At 52.9% G+C, this 18,215-nt stretch overlaps 2 protein-coding genes and 1 non-coding gene across 6 annotated transcripts; all 3 read left to right on the forward strand.

The window, feature by feature from the left end:
* The first annotated feature begins 7,756 nt into the window (after positions 1-7,756).
* ATN1 (atrophin 1) lies at positions 7,757-15,703 on the forward strand. Its single transcript, XM_062513546.1, has 9 exons — positions 7,757-7,888; positions 8,096-8,233; positions 8,609-8,722; positions 9,978-12,019; positions 12,245-12,467; positions 12,576-13,293; positions 14,537-14,680; positions 14,942-15,122; positions 15,670-15,703. The coding sequence occupies exons 1-9, from the start codon at positions 7,811-7,813 to the stop codon at positions 15,701-15,703; spliced, it is 3,672 nt and encodes a 1,223-aa protein (XP_062369530.1). The 5' UTR covers positions 7,757-7,810.
* A 728-nt stretch (positions 15,704-16,431) lies between these two features.
* On the forward strand, positions 16,432-18,208 carry C2H12orf57 (chromosome 2 C12orf57 homolog). Of its 4 annotated transcripts, none has more exons than XM_062513582.1 (3): positions 16,432-17,314; positions 17,688-17,864; positions 17,936-18,208. In XM_062513582.1, the coding sequence occupies exons 2-3, from the start codon at positions 17,741-17,743 to the stop codon at positions 18,082-18,084; spliced, it is 273 nt and encodes a 90-aa protein (XP_062369566.1). In that variant the 5' UTR covers positions 16,432-17,314; positions 17,688-17,740; the 3' UTR covers positions 18,085-18,208. The 4 variants fall into 4 exon arrangements, with proteins under 4 accessions (XP_062369566.1, XP_062369549.1, XP_062369558.1 ...); XM_062513565.1 differs by lacking the exon at positions 16,432-17,314 and adding an exon at positions 17,450-17,582; XM_062513574.1 differs by lacking the exon at positions 16,432-17,314 and adding an exon at positions 17,450-17,582 and having other exon boundaries at positions 17,688-17,777.
* Positions 17,328-17,388, forward strand: LOC134041484 (U7 small nuclear RNA). Its single transcript, XR_009933026.1, has one exon. It is a non-coding gene; the product is annotated as a U7 small nuclear RNA (small nuclear RNA).
* Positions 18,209-18,215: the final 7 nt, after the last annotated feature.

The raw sequence follows: 18,215 nt of genomic DNA on the forward strand, positions 1-18,215 counted from the left end.
AAGCTGTTGCCTCAAGATGAGTCTCTTTTTTTGCATGGGAGGTGTTATTTTAGAATAATTTTAGGATATTTTATACAATTTTGGACTGGTGTGGGTTGAAATGAACCTTAAACATCATCCAGTTCTACACCCCCTGCCATGGGCAGGGACAACTCCCACTAGACCAAGTTGCTCCTGGTCCCTTGCAACTTGGCCTTGAACACTTCCAGGGTTGGGGCATCCACAGCTTCTCTGGGAAACCTGTTCCTGCGTCTCACTACCCTCATAGTAAAGAATTTCTTCCTTATATCCAATTTAAACCTGCGCTCTTTCAGTTTAAAACCATTGCCCCTTGTCCTGTCACTGCAGACCCTGGTAAAAACTGTCTTCTCTACCTTTCTTATAAACCGCCTTTATATACTTAGAATCTCAGAATCACAGAATGATTAAGGTTGGAAAAGACTTCCAAGACCATCAAGTCCAACCATTGACCATACATCACCTTGTCAACTAAGCCATAGCACTAAGTGTTGTGTCCAGTCATTTCTTCAACTCTTCCAGGAATGGTGATTCCACTGTTGCTCAGGGCAGCCAATTCCAAGGCTTAACCACCCTTTCAGTGAAGGAATTCTTCCTGATGTCCAACCTGAACCTCCCTGGCACTGCTTGAGGCCATTTATTCTGGTCCCATTACTTGTTGCCTGGGAGCTGAGGCTGATCCCCACCTGGCTGCTGCTGCCTTTCAGGTGGTTGTAAGGAGTGATAATGTCCCCCCCACTCTCTTTTTCTCCAGGCTGAACAGGCCCAGCTCCCTCAGCTTCTCTTCATGGGACATGTGCTGCAGACCCTTCACCAGCTCTGTCACCCTTCTCTGGCCATGCTCCAGCACCTCAATGCACTTCTTGAGTTGAGGGGCCCGGAGCTGGACACAGGATTTGAGGTGTGGTCTCACCAGTGCCAGGTGACGGGGACAATTCCTTCCCTGGTACTGCTGGACGCACTATTTCTGATCCAACACCCAGAGTCTTTCTCTCACTTGCTAGGGAGGTCACCTGCTCATAAAAGGAGATCAGGTTGGTCCAGCAGGACCTGTCTTTTATGAGCCCATCCTGGCTGGGACTACTCCCCTAGTTGTCCTGTACGTGCCATGGGATCACACTTGGGATAATCTGCTTTATAACCACTTTGGCCACAGAGGTCCAGCTGACAGGCCTGTAGTTCCCCTGATCTTCCTTCAGACCCTTCTTGTGGATGGCCATCACATTGTCTAGCCTCCAGTCACCTCTCTGGTTAACCAGGGATGCTTTATAAACCATGGAGAGTGGCTTAGTGAGCTCTCCCACCAGCTCGCTGGGTATCCTGAGCTTAGAAGCTACCAGAAGGTCTTTCTGGAGCCTTTTCTTCTCCAGGCTGAAAAACCACAGCTCTCTCAGCCTATCTTTGTAGGAGAGGTGCTTCATCCCTTTGGTTATCTCTATGGCCTCTTCTGGATTCCTTCCAACAGGTCCATGTCCTTCCTGTGCTGGGGACCCCAGAGCTGGATGCAATACTCCAGTTGGGGTCTTGCCAGAGCAGAGCAAAGGGGCAGAATTCCCTCCCTCACCCTTCTGCCAATCCTGCTTTTGTTGCAGTTTAGGACATGGTTGGCTTTCTGGGCTGCAAGTGCACATTGTTAGCTCATGTCCAATTTTTGACCACCTGTATCCCCAAGATTTTTGCCACAGGGCTGTTCTCAGCCTCTTGATTCCCCAGCCTACACTGATCCTGGTGATTGCCTTGACCTGTGTGCAAGACCTGCACTTCACCCTGTTGAATTTCATGAGTTTCACATTCTGCTCCTCAGTCCTGTCAAGGTCCCTCCGGATGGCATCTCTTCCCTTTAGCCTAACAACCACTTGACTTGGTGTCATCTGCAAGCTTGCAGAGAGTGCACTCAATCCTGCCATCTGTGTTATTGATGAAGATATTAAATAGTATTGGCCCTTGGGGGCCACCACTGGTTCAAGGTTTCCACTTTGACATTGAGCTGTTGACTGTAACTCTTTAGATGGAGCTATCCATCCAGTTATCAAATACCAGGGAGATTGGTTTGGCAGCTATATCAGCCAACTCCCTCAAGACCCTGGCATGCATCTCATTGGGTCCCATGGACTTGTTCATGTTCCATTTCCTCAGGCGGTCTCAAACCTGACTTCTTACAATGGGATTGTGAATCAGCTCTTATATACATAGATAGATCTAAATCAAGAAAGTCCATTCTGCTTGTGTATTAAAAATGTGTGCAATTCACCCTCTGGCAAAGAGTGAAGTTTCTGAAAGCATACATTGGCATTTATTGTTAAATTTTATTTTAACACTTCTCATAGTGACCTATTCTATGCCATATTTTGAAGACAGAAGACTCCAGTGAAATTCCAGTATGCTGCCAATATGAAATCAGTGTCTTTATAGAAAATAACAGAAATTGACAGCTGTCGCTATTTTCATACTGTATTTATATTTTGACCTCTTCAGCAGTAGTCACAGTTTGCACTTGTGTTCTAAGTGTTTCTGTCTGAGTTTGCCACATAACGCTGTGCTTGCTGCCAAACCTCCCTGGCAGTGCAGGTCTCAGCCCTTCCTGGCTGTGTCCGATGGCTGCTGATAGTTGGATGTGCCTCTCCCAGGTTTCGTGGAGGGGTCTGCAGAGAACTGAGAGGTGTATGCTCTGACCCTGGGGTCTCTGTGTACAGTGACCTGCATGAAAGTAACCTGCAGGAGTCCTGCTCCTTGATTAATTCACTTCCCAGCCTGAATCCACAACCCCTGCATCCACCCAGTGTTGTAGTTATTTTGTAGGAGACAGAAAAATATCTTCATTTGAAAACTACCTTCCATTTGTGTACCTTCATATACTTAACAAGATTTACTGAATATAGAAGATTTGCCAGTCATGGCAATATTCACACCCAAGATAATATTAGCCACAAATGTTTACCATCTTGGTATTCAACCATTTTGGCATCCCAGTCCCTTTGCTCACAGAGTCATTTTCCCTTTTACAGTGATGTCACGCTCCAGGTATGTATCAAAAGACTGACATGCAAGCTGGACCCTGACCTGTTTGTTCATTGCTGTCCAGCATTGAACATGGTGCCTTTCCCCTTCCTTCCCTCTCTTTCTCCATCATGCCCTAAAGTGCCAGGGTTCAAGCATGAATTCAGGTAATTAGCCATTGGGGAATGCTGTACTTCAGGTTGTCTGATTGCAGTATTTGGGACAAAACTTAATGTTTTCAAGATCCTACACAGTTGTTAAAACTGATTACATTTCTGGACATTTTCCCTTCATTTTACAAAATGAGGGTGATTGAGACAGGAGTTAAAAATATTTGGGACCATCATTCATTGGATGCTCATAAATGTGTGTATACACACACACACACACACACACACACACACACACACACACACACACACGCTGCTTTGCTTCAAAGAGGGATCCATCAGTTATTATTCCAGCTTATTCTCAGGACACTTTTAAGCATCTGCAATGTGTTAGAAAGCAGCTGTGTTTGCTTTGCCCCCCTGGTTCCTCCCTCCAGTGCTAGTCCATCCCTTTGTAGAAGTGGGAAGAGAAAAAACAGGATGGGAACAGAGAGCTATTGAATTGCAGAGAACCAGACTCAGTTTAATTCTCACATCTGACTTCTGAGTTCCTGCCTTTGCTTACCAAATGCCTTGGATTTTGGATGTGATTCCTACATTTCAGAAAATGACTTAAAGAGTAGTCACTGTTTACTTTAAGCAGTTCCCAAATGAAGAAGACAAGAGGTTTGCACTTCAGAACATCTGTACTTAGGCTAAAGCAGGAATTCCACTGACTCCTTATTCCAAACTTGCATGGACTCTTGGAAGATGGCTTTGTCTATAGTAAATTAACAAAAAAGGGGATAATGTTAGCTCTTTTTCTTAAATTACACTGATGCTGGGAGCGTTCAGTTCTCCCTTCTGCTGGCACTGGCCCCAGAGAGGGCTAGCTGGACCTTAGCTGGCATTTGACCTTCTCAGGCAGAGTGGAGCCCTGGACTTGGTGTGCCCATCCTGGGGCTTGCTTTGCCCTTGAGCACCTGGTCAAGGTGTCAAAAGCCTTCATCCATGGCTTTCGCAGCATCTCCCTGTCTTCCCGGTCTCAGTGGAAAGGGGCTCCCTGCTCCTGGACACTTGCGGGGTGTACCCATGCCTGCAGCCCCAGCATGTGCAGTGCTTTGGGCATGTGACTCGTTCTTCATCCACAGTTCTGGCCAAGCCTTCAAATACCACCCCAGAAACTTGGTTCCCATTTCCTCTGCTTCTGTTGCCATCTAGGAAAGTTTTATTTCTGTAAACCCGCAGCTGAATGTGTAAATGCTTTCTTAAGCCAAGGACAAACATTCAGTCTGCTTTCTAAGGTAAAACTTGAGTGTTTCTCATTTGAGATGGACTTACTTCCAGTTTGGTTACCTGGGAGAATTGCTCCACATGATAACCTGGGAAGGAAGGAGAGAACCTATCTGTGTCCTTCAAGAAAAGAGGAATTGGACCTCGTAAGCTTCTGGCTGCTGATGTAGGACAGTCCAGACTTTGGGAAGGAGAATTACTTGGAGCTGGGGAGGAGGAGGAGCGGGATCCATTTTGAATGCCATGTGGGGGATGCCTGTTGAGTGTGTGTGTTACTCACAGGAGACTTCACCAGGGCTTACAGGAGAATATGGAGGGGCTTGGGCAGTAAGCCAAGCCAAGCTGGGTTGTATGAAAGGCAAACAGAGAATAGCAATTCGCAATGCCTCATAACTCAGTTGAACCTGTAAAGGGCTTCACAGGGCCAGGGAAAGGTTAACCCTTCCACAGCAGCCCTGTCACATTTCACCTCCTAACCAAAACCACAGAGCCCTAAGAACCCTTGAGACATTTGCAGGGAACTTAAGTGATGGGAAGGGTTAGGTGCAACTTGTTAATTGTAGAGGCTCACATTGCAAGCTTTTATTTCATAGATGTTAAAATCAGAAGGCAGATTTGTGATCCTCTCATCTGGCTGTAACAGTTGCTATACTGAGCCCATTAATGTGTGCATTAATCCTCTTACATATTTTAGTAAAGTCTTCACTGTCTAAATCACAGAAACTTCTGCTTCGGTCAGTGGTTGATTATGTCTCTTGAAATATTACTATTTGTTTCTGGCTTTTTTTGTTACTGCATATTTGGTGGTTGGAATAAGTACAGAGTGGGTATCTCTTTCAAAAAGGGAAGTTTCAGTTTGTGGTTGGCTGCATGTTATTTCCCTGACTGACTTCTCTGGGAAGAAGATGGTAATTGTCATCCCAGGGTTGCTGGAAAGCTGGAGTGAGACCTGTGTGCTGCATTATCACTGTGGCTTCTTTGGTGTGGGAGGCGTGGGTGGTGTCTCTGTGGAATGCAGGGAGCAGTGATATTGGTAGCATGCTGTTGCTACTGCTGCGCCTTTAGAGCTGAGCCAATATTTGCAGGTTGCCGCCATGACGTGAGTCAAAGTTGAGTTAAACTAGGATCCCTTTACCTGTTACAATCTTCTGTTTCACGTAAGAAGTGTTGATTCTGGATGCTAATCTAGAATAGCATCAGTGTAACTGGCTGAATTAGCAACCGAAGGCCAAAGCGTGACAGAAATAAGAAGCTGTAAAAGAAGTCAGCGGGTGGGAATTGGGAGTGGGCTCTGCTCTGCCTCCATTAGGTCAGCTATAAAACATCATCAGCTATTTTCCTATTAAAGAAGAGGTTTCAGTTAATTAATTGATGTGTGTGGGAATTAATGCTGGATGAGTCCCCCTGGGGCTTTCGTGATGAGGGTCAAATAAAATATTAATGGAATTTAAACAAACAATCCCCTGATTTTCCTAAGTACCTTCCGGATGGGTTTCTCTAAGCATTGGTCAGGGAAGATGTGGAGCCCCAGGAGAGACAGGCCAGTGTCATTACTCCCATTTCATGGTAAGGGAGATGAAGGCAGTGGAAAGCAGTGACCCTGGGGCCACATAGTCCAGCAACAGGGCTGTACAGGAAGTTGGAAGAGTTCTCCTGTCAGGTGCTTTTCCTCTGATCTCTGTTTTCAGCTCACTTCTCTGAGAAATGGGAGTCATCCAGACTGCTCCTGCTCTGCTTGTCTGGAAGCTGATCCTTCCACGTGTGGGATGGTCTTCAGGAACCCCAAATCCATAGGCTTCTTATTCACAGAATTTCTCTGTGCTTCCAGATGAGAGAATAAAACCCAGTAGTTGTGGCTTTTTTCTCCTGGTGCCTCTTCCACGGGACACATTCCCTTGTCTTTCAGATTGTCTGTTCCAGAGGCTGAGTACAGCAACTCAAATGACCGGCTTGGGAAGGATAAAGTCTTTCTGGTTATGTGTGTGCAGTGCAGAGCAGTGCTAAAGGTCTTTAGCTGGCTGGATTCAAGCAAGCTTACTTCAGGAGCTGAATAATTTCCTCCGGTTCCTATGCTAACACAAAAATGGTGCTTCCATGCTCTAGAGTAGAAACTGTGTGATACAACAGGGTGTTAAATACCTATGGTAAAATGCTTTTGGACATGGTACAAAGCTGTAAATTGTTCCAGAGGGATCTCAGAAATCTTCCCGCTGCTGCAAAGTGTAAGGATGTACTCTGTGTCATACTCTCTGGGTATGACTCGGTCTGGTACACTGAGAAACATGCAGTGTGTTGAGGAGGAGGTGGAGGAGACCCTGGCAGGCACTCCAGGCTAAACAGAGCTGATGATTGTGTCGTGCAAAAGCAAAGCTACATGTGTTTTCTTGCACCTATTTGTGTAGCTTGGCCATGGAACAGCCCAAGCAAGACTTGTCACATGGAACAGCCCAAGCAAGACTTGTCACATTTTTCTGCATAACATGGTGATGCATTAGTGCATGTAGATGTGCTCTGGAGAGTGTACAGTGCCCTTCAGCAAAGACCACTTTGCTGAATGACAAATGACACAGGGCTAGCAAATGACGGCACGTGGCCAGGTAAGGGTGGCGTAACTTTCTGCACTGACAACAAAGGTGAAGACAAACTAACAAAGTCAGAAAAACTGTAATTGGGAACATTTTGAAGCACTTTCCTGTTATTTTTTTTCCCAGGGTAAGGAAAATACTAATGTCATTCCAGAAGACAGGTAACATCATGATAATCATGCCTTCTTGCATCCTCCAAAGCAGCATTATTGGGTCCTGAATCATAGAATTAGATAATCACAGAATGGCTTGGATTAGAAGGAGCCTTAAAGATGATCTACTCCAAACACCCCTGCTGTGGACAGGAACATCTTCCAGGTTACTCAAAACCCCATCCAGCCTGGCCTTGAACACTGCTGGGGTTGGGGTATCCATGGCTTCTCTGGGCAGCCTGCTCCACTGCCTCATCACCCTCAGAGCAAAGAGTTTTCTTCCTAATACCTAATTGAAATCTTACCTCTTTCAGTTTGAAGCCATTGAAAATTAATACCTCGCATTGTGCACATATCGCTCCTAGAAATGGAAAATGAGATATGGCAATGGGCAAATCTTTTCCCACACTGATGGAAGAGTTTATTGCATTCTTGGTAAAAATCCTTGAGTCTCTAAATAAGGAAACAATAATAATTTTGTCATATTTCTTTAGCAATCCATAGAAGTATGTTCTATAGTCCGCTCAGTCTTTCTCCCCCCTCACCTGCTTGTGTGCCTTTCAGGAATCGGTGGGATCTTACTGCGTGGCTGGTGTAGCCAGCCCTTCCCTTCCAGAACTGCCCATCTCCATCTCCTCGGAAACAACCGAAGGGGGTTGCAGAGTCATAAAAATTTATGTTTTCATCAAACCGGGCCAAGGAGAATGGGGGTCCCACACCCAAAAGAATGAAGACGCGACAGAACAAGGACTCAGTACGTGTGGTGGGAGAAGGGGGTGGGACACAGGAGCCAAACTGGAGGTGTGGGTTGGAACTGAGGCTCCCTGCAAAGCTAGTGGTCATGAGTTTGGCACAGTGTTCAGGGGCTTTGGCAAGGGGTTCAGGGGCTTTGGGAGGCTGAGCACAGAGCAGGAGTGGTGGGAGATGAACAGCAGGACTGACACAGTGATGCCTCTCTTAGATGTCAATGCGGAGTGGACGGAAGAAAGAGACTCCGGGGCCCCGAGAGGAGCTCAGGTCACGGGGTCGAGCTTCCCCTGGTGGCATCAGCACATCCAGCAGTGATGGCAAGGCTGAGAAATCCAGACAAGCAACAAAGGTAATACCAGCTAGAACACAAGTGTGGGGTGGCCAAGGACTGCCCAGACTGGGTGGGATCCATTTGAGGATCCAGGGACACAAGCCAGGAGAGATCCACTAAGGAGCCCTTGCTGGCTTAGCTTCTTGAAATGGGCAGAATCCCTCTTTGCTCTCATCCTCACTGTCTTGCACTTTCCTAAGATCTGGTGTCCAGTCTCACCAGGCCCTTGTTGTGCTAATTTTTGCCATATCCTGGGTCCATGTTGCTCTGCTAGTGTCATCAGCACACGTGTCATGGTGGCTGTGTCTCACCTGCTGCAGTCTGTGAAGACCTGTTGGGTTGGAAGATATCCCCATGACCCTCCACCTCTCTGTTCTCCCTGTCTCCTTGCAGAAAGGCCGGTTGGAGGAATCCTGCACCCCCAAGAGCAGCAAGCAGGGCCGAACAGAAGAGATCTCAGAGAGTGAAGGGGAGGACACCAATGCTCCCAAAAAAACCAAAACTGAGGTGAACTCTCCCTTGCGTGGTTGCTGGCATGTGCCCAGTCCACAGCAAAGGAGTCTCCAGTTCCCTTTCTGTGCTGCTCATGCCTGGCCAGCTTGAGGTTCCTGCTGCTTGGGAGCCCTGACACCTTGTGTTTTGCTCTGCAGCTCTTCCAACCTAAATGGCATCTACCTGGCTACAAAAATGCCACCAGGAGTGATGACTGAGCAGATGGAGGCTCTCTGTCTCATTTGCTGTGCTGTCAGAGCTGGGGACATGCCCTGCCTTTTCTGGCTTAGTGGCAAGAGCCTAAGCCTGCTCTGTGTGCAGCTGCAGGTTGGGTTGGAGTCAGTCCCTTCTGATGCCCAGCAAAGTGTGAAATGGAGATGCTTAAGTCATGATGGGTTCCATGTGACAGTCATATAAAACGTGCTCATGCACACGCAGAGTCGTGGCAGGGCTTTTCCAAAATAATGACAGCAGCAGGCTGGATTGATGGTTGGGTGGTTGGAAGGCTCCAGCTCTTGTGTTCTCCCTTCCCTGTTAGCCTGTTTAGGGAACTGGCTGCACCATTCAACCACCTTGGTTACACTTCTGCAATTTCTCCACACAGACAATCTGTTTAGCTCAACAGTGATATTTTTTCAGCTTAGCCTCTCTTGCTTAGAGTGGTGCTTGTTAGTTACCCATGACAACTGCTTAATCACCAATGCACTGTCTGAGGCAGCAGGTAGTGGGGAGGAGCTGGGATTGGGAAGCACAGGGGGGGATGCCTGGAAGTAAGGAGTGGAAGGAACAGTGAGAGGGGTCTGGGGGGGATCTGGTCTCCTTGACCAGGGAGATCTCTGCAGGGGCAAGAAGGGCAATTCTGGGTCTGGGGCCTGTGCTGGGACCACTGTAGTGTGTGCTGCTTCACACCACCAGTGATGCCATGTCCTGGCCAACAGCCTATCCATCACCTGTGTTGTATCTGTTGCCTCTCAGCCTTGTGTGTAACAGTTCCCTGTTCCTCCCTCACTGCCTCTTTACACAAGGTAGCCATTGTCACCTCCCTCCTGAACATGCAATGCTCATGGAGGACCTGAGAGCACCAGAAAGGAGGCAGGAGGTCTGATGTTGTGTATACCTTGCCAGACAAAGTCTCCTTTCCTCTGTGAGGTTTTCTGGTGGTGGGGTTCGCAGAGAAAGGTCAGAAAACAAGTTCTCTGAGCACTCCAAGTGTGTCACATGTGGTCTGGGAGGCCTCATAATGTCCCTTTCCTCCTTCTTCCAACTTCAGGAGTTGCCCTGTCCTCCATCCCCATCTGATGTTGACAGCCTTGATGGCCACAGCTTCAACGATGAGATGAGCAGTGACCCAAGGGACATTGACCAGGATAACAGGAGCACCTCGCCAAGTGTCTACAGCCCTGGGAGTGTGGAGAACGACTCCGACTCCTCTTCTGTGCTGTCCCAGGGGCCGTCTCACTCCTACCACCACCCCCCACTCTTCCCCGAGAGCCCACCGGTAGCTCCCCCTCCCGACAGCCTGGCCCGTCCACCAGAGCCCAGCTTTGGGCTCCCAGGCGAGGTGCACCCCCAGGGGCCCCCCACAGGAAGTTACCATTCCCAGCTGGAGGGCCAGGCCTCACGCATTTTCCAGGCTCAAACCCCACAGACATCTGCCTCCTCTTCCTCCTCCTCTTCCTCCTCCTCTTCCTCCTCCTCTGCTGTTGCTGCCCCTTCTGCTCCCCCTTCCTCCTCCTCGTCCTCTTCCTCCTCTTCCTCTTCCTCCCATGCTCCCCTTTATCCTACAGCCAATGTGGTCCAGGTTGGGGCCAAAATTGCCAGTGGAGTGGGGGGGCTCCCAGCACCAGGGGTTCGTGAGCAGACCCTCAGCGCCAAGCACAATCCACCACCTACCACCCCAATCTCACTGGCGTCGGCAGGAGGAGGGCTCCCTCCTCAGAAGACGCCCCCAGCCAACCCTCCAGCTGCCCCGCCGGCCTCGGCCCCTTCCTTCCCCCACGTCTCCTCCAACCTGCCTCCTCCGCCAGCCCTGCGCCCCCTCAACAACACAGTGGCTGCCTCCAGCTCCCCAGGGATGGTGGGGCAGGCCCTGAGTGGCCACCTGCCCTCGCCCCACAGCATGGGGCAGGACAAGGCAACGGCCCTGGCCCCCTCCCGCTACCCCTACGCCCCACCACCGCTGCCACCCTCCAGTTCCTCTGCCCAGTACCCCCAGCCCTCCCCAGGCCAGCCCCTGCCCAGCTACAGTGCTTCCTACGGACACTCCTTCCCCCCGCCCAGCGGCCTCTCTGTCTCCAGCCAGCCCCCCAAGTACACCCAGCCCTCCTTGCCCTCACAGCCCGTCTGGAGCCAGGGGCCACCCCCTTACAGCCGCCCCCTGGGCAATGCTGGCTCCCACCCCGCTGCCCCTTTCCCTGGCCAGTCCCCCCATCACCAGCAACCTCCCCAGCAGCACCACCACGGTCACGGGAGCAGCGGGGGCATCTCTCCAGCGGCCACAGCACCTCCCCAGCCCCCCGGGGGCTACCCCCACGGCCTGGAGTCCAACAGCCATCACCCTTCCCACCCCACCTACGGGCTACGCCTCTACGCTCCACACAGCCAGGCCGCCTACAGCCAGGCTCCCTCTGCCACTGCGGCCGCTGCCCCCTCTTCCTCCTCCTCCTCCTCCTCTTCCTCCTCCTCGTCCTCGTCCTCTTCCTCATCCTCCTCTGCTGCCTCTTCCCAGGGAAGCTACCCCAGCATGTGCACGCACCCACCAGGGCAGAGTCCTGCCACCTACACCTTCCCCCCGCCACCACCCCCCTCCCCTGCTCATGGGGCTGGCCCTCCAGTCACCTCTGCTGCCACCACCCTCTCCACCGTCATTGCCACCATGGCCTCCCCCTCTGCAGCCCCCTACAAGACAGTCTCGCCCCCAGTACCCCCGTCAGCTGTGGCCCCATACGGGAAGCGGGCAGCCTCCCCTGTCCCCACCTTCCAGCCCCCAGCCCCCTACAAGCCGGGCTCGCCCCCCACTTCCTCGGCTGCCCCTTTCCGTGCGGCCACCCCTCCTGGCTACCGGGTGGCCTCTTCCCCTGTGGCGGGGGGCTACAAAGCCCCCTCGCCCGCCCCCTCTGCACCACCATCCTTGCCAGGGAGCATGGCTGCCCCGGCCCCGCCGCCACCCCCACTCCCCCTCAGCGCTGCTCAGATCAAGCAGGAGCCGTCAGAGGAGTACGAGCCCCCGGAGAGCCCCGTACCACCTGCTCGCAGCCCCTCGCCACCTCCCAAGGTGGTGGATGTGCCAAGCCATGCCAGTCAGTCCGCCAGGTGAGGGGAGACTGGTTTCTCCAAAGGATGGGGAGGGATGTGTGGGCCAGGGAAGAGGAAATCACCCCAAGCCTGAGGTGCAGCTATGCCCTTTTGTTTTTTGTGATGCTGTTCACATTCACACAGTGAATGTACCTGTATCCTGTACAGGACAGTACCTGTCCCTGTCCCCATCCCTGCTCGCCAGTCCTGTCAGCACTGATAGGCTTCACCTCTCATCCCCAGATTCAACAAACACCTGGACCGTGGCTTCAACTCCTGCTCCCGCACAGACCTGTACTTTGTGCCCCTTGATGGCTCCAAGCTGGCCAAGAAAAGAGCAGACTTGGTGGAGAAAGTGCGTAGAGAGGCTGAGCAGAAGGCCCGTGAAGAGAAGGAGCGGGAACGGGAACGGGAGCGGGAGAAGGAGCGGGAGCGGGAGAAGGAACGGGAGCTGGAGAGGAGTGTGGTAGGTCTGGGGGTCGCACTGCCACAGCGCAGCCGGGGCGGATGCTCAATGGCCCCCTCGGCCACTCCACGCTGGGACCCTGAAGCCAGTCTCTCTGCTCTTTTGCAGAAGATGGCCCAGGAGGGCCGTCCGGTTGAGTGCTCGTCCCTCGGGCCGGTTCCCCACCGCCCCTCCTTCGAGCAGGGCAGTGCTGTAGCGACTGTTCCCCCATACCTGGGCCCTGACACCCCGGCTCTGCGCACCCTTAGCGAGTACGCCCGGCCCCACGTCATGTCCCCCAGCAACCGCAACCACCCTTTCTACGTGCCCCTGGGCGCCGTCGACCCCGGCCTGCTGGGCTACAATGTGCCAGCCATCTACAGCAGTGATCCGGCCACACGGGAGCGGGAGCTGCGGGAGCGGGAGGCCCGCGAACGAGACCTGAGGGACCGGGACCTGCGTGAGCGTCTCAAGCCTGGCTTTGAAGTCAAACCAGCCGAGTTGGAGCAGCTCCATGCCGTGCCAGCTGCTGCCATGGATCCGTTCCCACGCCACGGCGGGCTGAGTCTACAGACGGCCCCCGGCCTTCATCCCGCTTTTCCCTTCCACCCAGGGCTGGGCCACTTGGAGCGGGAGAGGCTGGCGCTGGCAGCTGGCCCGACCCTTCGTCCCGACATGTCCTACGCCGAGCGCTTGGCGGCCGAACGTCAGCACGCTGAGCGGGTGGCTGCTCTCAGCAATGACCCTCTGGCCCGGCTGCAGATGCTCAATGTGACACCTCATCATCATCAGCATTCCCACATCCACTCCCACCTTCACCTCCACCAGCAGGATGCCATACACGCAGGTAAGGGCTGCATGGTGATGGTGCCCTACACAAAGCCCTGATTTCTGTCCTACTGCACCTTCCTTGCATTCCCTCCCTTTGGCCCTGGGGGACTCTAAAAGATGACGAGACTAAATTTTGAGGCCATAGATCTTCAGGCAGAAAAGCCCAACATCATGGTCATTCTTCCTTGCCCCCACTCCCATCCCACCAAAGGCACTGACACAGCTGATCAGTGGCTAGCAAAACTGTCGGCACTGTGTCCTCTTGTTCTGGATCTGTGGGGCCACAGTAAAAGGGCTGGAGTCCCACTGACTGCCTGGGTGGTGCTGCTGTGAACTGCATTCCTTAGACTGGAGTCTGCAGAGGGAGTGGGAGCCCTGCCAGAACAGTTTTGGCAGTGTCCTTAGCGCTAATGAAATGTTGGTTCTCAGCTTTGGTTCTCTGGCTGCAGATGGATGGGATGGGATGGGATGGGATGGGATGGGATGGGATGGGATGGGATGGGATGGGATGGGATGGGAGGTGGTCTAATTGTAAGGAAGTGGAGGCAGCTGTTTTTTTAGAACTGAAGGTGATTCCTTCCATTTCCACATCCTATAGGAAAGCAAAGTAAAAGGTTTGGGGATGAAAATGTCAGGGAAGCAAAGTCCGTGCTACAGTGTAGTAGGAAAACAGTGTTGTGCCTGCTCAGGTGCTGTGAGCGGTCAGTGGGGTCTGGTAGCAGTCACAGATGCTGGCTCTGAGCACCTGCAACTGCTCAGAGATGGCATGAAGTACAAATGAATGTCCATTTTCCCTACAGTCAGTGGCTGGGCACCTTACTCTCGCTGTGAGTCCAAGCCACTAGAAAGATAATCTGTCCTGTATAAGACCTGGAAAAGAAAGCAGCCAGTACAAGTGTGCACATGAATGGCTGTCGGGGTGACAGATAGGCATGATATGGGGTACAGACTTGATTGCAGAGCAGATCCTTGCAGAACCCTACTGAACTTTCAAGGAACTGTACTTGTAAGGAGCAGTATTTCTTCCTGAGGAGTGCAGGGACAGAGTTTTACGAGACTGGTTCACATGAAGTTAAATGCAGGCAAAAAGATTAACACCCAGAAGGAGGTGACACTGTGAAATTAGCTGTGAAATCATCCCATCCCTAACACGCTCTGACCCTCTCTCCCCATATCTGTTTTGTGAGGTCTTTTGTCTGTCTCTGTGTTACCTGCTACAAAGCCTGGGAGAATTATCTTGTGGCATCTTTTCTTCCCAGCCTCAGCCTCCGTTCACCCTCTAATCGACCCCCTTGCCTCGGGATCACACCTCACCCGGATACCATACCCAGCTGGAACCATCCCCAACCCTCTGCTGCCTCACCCTCTCCATGAGAATGAAGTGCTGCGCCACCAGCTCTTTGGTAAGGAAGTTCACAGGGACTGATGTTCTCCTCCAAAGAGCATCAGCAGGGTTCTGAGGGGCAGGGGCGTCCTGAGGAGCGTCACAGGACCAAACTGAGGTCTGTTAAACAGAGCGCTAGGACAGGACCCCGCTGTCAGGATGAGCAGGTCCTGCATATGGGCAGGGATGGGAGTGGGAGTGCAGCAGGGTCTTGACTGAGCTGTGGGGCCTCGGACGGAGCATTAACTCTGGCTCTCCTCTGTGTCACCTTTGGCTGCAGCCGCACCCTACAGGGACCTGCCGGGCTCCCTGTCGGCGCCCATGTCGGCGGCACACCAGCTGCAGGCCATGCACGCGCAGTCGGCTGAGCTGCAGCGCCTGGCTCTGGAGCAGCAGCAGTGGCTCCACGCCCACCACCCTCTGCACGGTGTGCCGCTCCCCACGCAGGAGGACTACTACAGGTGCGTGGAGCTGCTCTCGCCTCACAAGAACACCTCCAGGCCCAGCCCTGGCACAGGCAGCAGGAGCAGGGAAGCACTGCCCCTGGAGCGGGTGACTGAACCCAAGCCCACACTGGGAGCTGGGATGCTTTGCCATGAGGCACAGCTGTGGGCTGGCTACCCGGAAGGTCATATTTGGCACGTGGCTATTCAATGGCTAATCCCTTATGAGGTCTCAGCTCCCTCCCTCTGAGGGGGGAGGTAACTTACATGTGTTTCACACATCTTAATGCAGTTATGACTAATCAATACCCCTGTGAAAATACAAAACGTTTTATAAGGGTTGGATGGTTTTGCCAAGACAAGGCATTCACAAGTGCATGGGGAGGCACGCTGGGACAGAGAGAAGTGCAGCGTTGTACCTTCTCAATAGTATCTCCTACTTGAAGGATCTACAAAACTTCCCAAGCCACCCGTGTTGTGTGGGTCTAGACGAACAAAGGCTGGGGAATGTAGTAAATTGCCTTTTTCCATTTGACTATCGCCTTGTTCCTCTTTTTCATCCTAGCCACCTGAAGAAGGAAAGTGACAAACCCCTTTAAATGGACTTCTACTGTCAGTGTGACATCATCATGTCTTTCTCTCAAGAGGAGAAATCAATCAACCAAATCCTGGGGGAGGGGAAGCTGCAAAGTGACACATCCTGATCCCACCATGTAGTAGAGTACAAGAGATGACAAAAAGTATGGGATGGCATCCTGGGAAAAGTGGAGGAGAGAAAATGGGGAGGGACTGAAACAACACTAATGGACCTGAGGCGATTGGTACATGATTTCAGCTGAGCTCTGATGGAAAGAGAGAATCAGCATTGCACAGAGCTTAGAAAGACAAATACTGACGTGAATTCAGGGTGGCAGCAGCTCCATCCTTTGTTTTGGGGGAACAGTTGCATTAAATAAAAAGTGTGGAGCATTGCAGGACTTCATGTACAGGATCCTCCTGCCTTTTCTGCTTCTGCAAGGAGGAGATGCAGTCAAGAAATAACTGCAAACCCAGAAGAGCCTTTTTTCAAGATGCCTCCTTGACACCCCATCCCCCTTTAGGTGTAAGATACTGCTTATCGATACAGAAAAGCAACATGGAACTTTTTCAGATTAGCCAGAGCAGCTTCCCATTCCCCCAATGTCCCTTCAGATGCAAACAAAGCATTCCAGGCCCCTTCCTGAGTGGCCTCTCCTGCCCCTGGAGGGTCTGGTACCAGCCATCAGGGTGCAAAGCACCACAGGACTGTTTGCAGGACGGTGGCTATGCTTTCCTCACATGATGGGAACGGGCACGGCCATGAGGTGCGAAGCACCAGCAGACTTGTTTTGGAGACTGCCATCACCACCGTGACCCTCTGAGCCCCGTGGGGAGAGCTGGCGTGGCCGAGGTAACACTTCGTCCTGGGACTGTCTGTAAGATGGTGGCTGCCCCTTTCCCCTCACCCATCCTAATTGATGTACTTTAACTCATGCACATCCTATTAGACGTGGCAGTTTTATGTAGCAACTTGTGACTCCCTTGCCCCCGCGTGCGTGTTCTGATTTCACAGTTGTATTTCTCGATTGGTCCCCCATATATATATATATTTACTTAACCATTAAAGGAAAAAACAACCAACAACCCAGCTATGGAAAAGAAAAAAAAAAAAAAAAACAACCACCCAAACGACGTTCCCCACGCACTCCCGAGCCCTGACACGCATTCTAATAATTTATATATATAAATATATATATGAAGCTCTTAAAAAAGGAAAAAAAAGACAAAAAACCCTTCCAGAAACGGGACTCCGGTGTGTTCATTTCTTTTCACTGGGGCTGGGACGGGAAGGGTAGAAACACTCCCGGGTTTTTTCATACGGGTGGGACTGGGAGAGGCTGGAATTGGGCACCGCCTCGGGAGAGGCCCGGGACAGCCGCAGGGCGGGAGCCCTGCCGCAGCGGGGAGGGGCGGGGCGTGCGCGCTGCGGACCAATGAGAAGCGGGGAATTTGCATACGGCCCGTGCGGCACGGCCGGGCCCGTTCGGCCGCGGCGGAGGCCGCCGGTATCGGCGCGGAGAGGGGAGGGAGAGTGGCGCCGGGCCGGGGACCCGCGGGGTAGACGGCCTGGGGGAAGAGCGGACCTCGCCGCCACGTCGGGGTGAGTCGGTCGGGATAGGCCCCTCGCAAGGGTAAGTAGGGCAGCAGTGATTTCAGCTCTTTTAGAATTTGTCCAGCAGGTTTCCCGCGCTCGCGGGAAGCCGCTCCCACAGACCGGTGCAGAGGCAGAGCAGGGCGGGGACGCGCAGGCGCGTGGGGCCGGGCCGGGCTGGGCCGGGCTGCGGCGCTGCTCGCTGCCCGCTCCTCAGGGCCGGGACCTGCGGTCGCTCCGTTGCTCCGCAATGGCAGCGTCTGGGCAACCCCCGGTGCCTCCGGCGCTGAGCGCGGAGCAGGCGAAGGGTGAGGGCGGGAGGCTCCGTCTACCGGGAGGGCCGCCGCCTGAGTCCGCGTGCCTCCTACCGGGATGCGGGAGGCTGGCGGGCGCTGAGTGTCCGTGTTCCGCAGCCGTGCTGGCGGAGGTGATCAAGGCGTTCGGGGCGCCCGAGAACGCGCAGCGCATGGAGGAAGCTCGGGACAACGCCTGCAATGACATGGGCAAGATGCTGCAATTCCTCCTGCCCGTGGCCACGCAGATCCAGCAGGATGTGATCAAGGCCTACGGGTTCAGCAGTGACGGCGAAGGTGGGTTGTTCCCCCGGCGGGCGGGATGCTCCGGGGCAGCGGGGCGTCTCGCCCACCCCCTTTCCTTGCAGGCGTCCTGAAGTTCGCCCGGCTGATCAAGTCCTACGAGTCGCAGGACCCGGAGATCGCCAGCATGTCGGGCAAGCTCAAGGCCATGTTCCTGCCGCCCATGACGCTGCCGCCGCACGGGGCCGGCACCGGTGGTGTTGCTGCTTCCTGAGCCCCTGGAGTTCTCCCGGTACTCTGGCTGGTGCCCTCCTCCCAAGGTGCCGGTCCTGTCAGCCCTGGAAATGGGGCACTTGAACCACGGGAAACGCGGACCTGAAAGGACCAAGATGCTCCGTGCCCGCT

The sequence above is a fragment of the Cinclus cinclus genome, chromosome 2 (genome assembly GCF_963662255.1).
Source record: "Cinclus cinclus chromosome 2, bCinCin1.1, whole genome shotgun sequence".
NCBI classification, from domain to species: Eukaryota; Metazoa; Chordata; class Aves; order Passeriformes; family Cinclidae; genus Cinclus; species Cinclus cinclus.

What these genes read in the sequence shown, in the direction of transcription:
- C2H12orf57 (XM_062513558.1), top strand. Translation starts at nt 17,525, where the DNA reads ATGGCAGCGTCTGGGCAACCCCCGGTGCCTCCGGCGCTGAGCGCGGAG. An exon ending in GTTCAGCAGTGACGGCGAAG is followed by an intron (nt 17,865 to 17,935) that starts GTGGGTTGTTCC and finishes CTTTCCTTGCAG; the next exon opens with GCGTCCTGAAGTTCGCCCGG.
- ATN1 (XM_062513546.1), top strand. Translation starts at nt 7,811, where the DNA reads ATGTTTTCATCAAACCGGGCCAAGGAGAATGGGGGTCCCACACCCAAA. An exon ending in CATGCCAGTCAGTCCGCCAG is followed by an intron (nt 12,020 to 12,244) that starts GTGAGGGGAGAC and finishes TCTCATCCCCAG; the next exon opens with ATTCAACAAACACCTGGACC. An exon ending in ACGCAGGAGGACTACTACAG is followed by an intron (nt 15,123 to 15,669) that starts GTGCGTGGAGCT and finishes TTTTCATCCTAG; the next exon opens with CCACCTGAAGAAGGAAAGTG.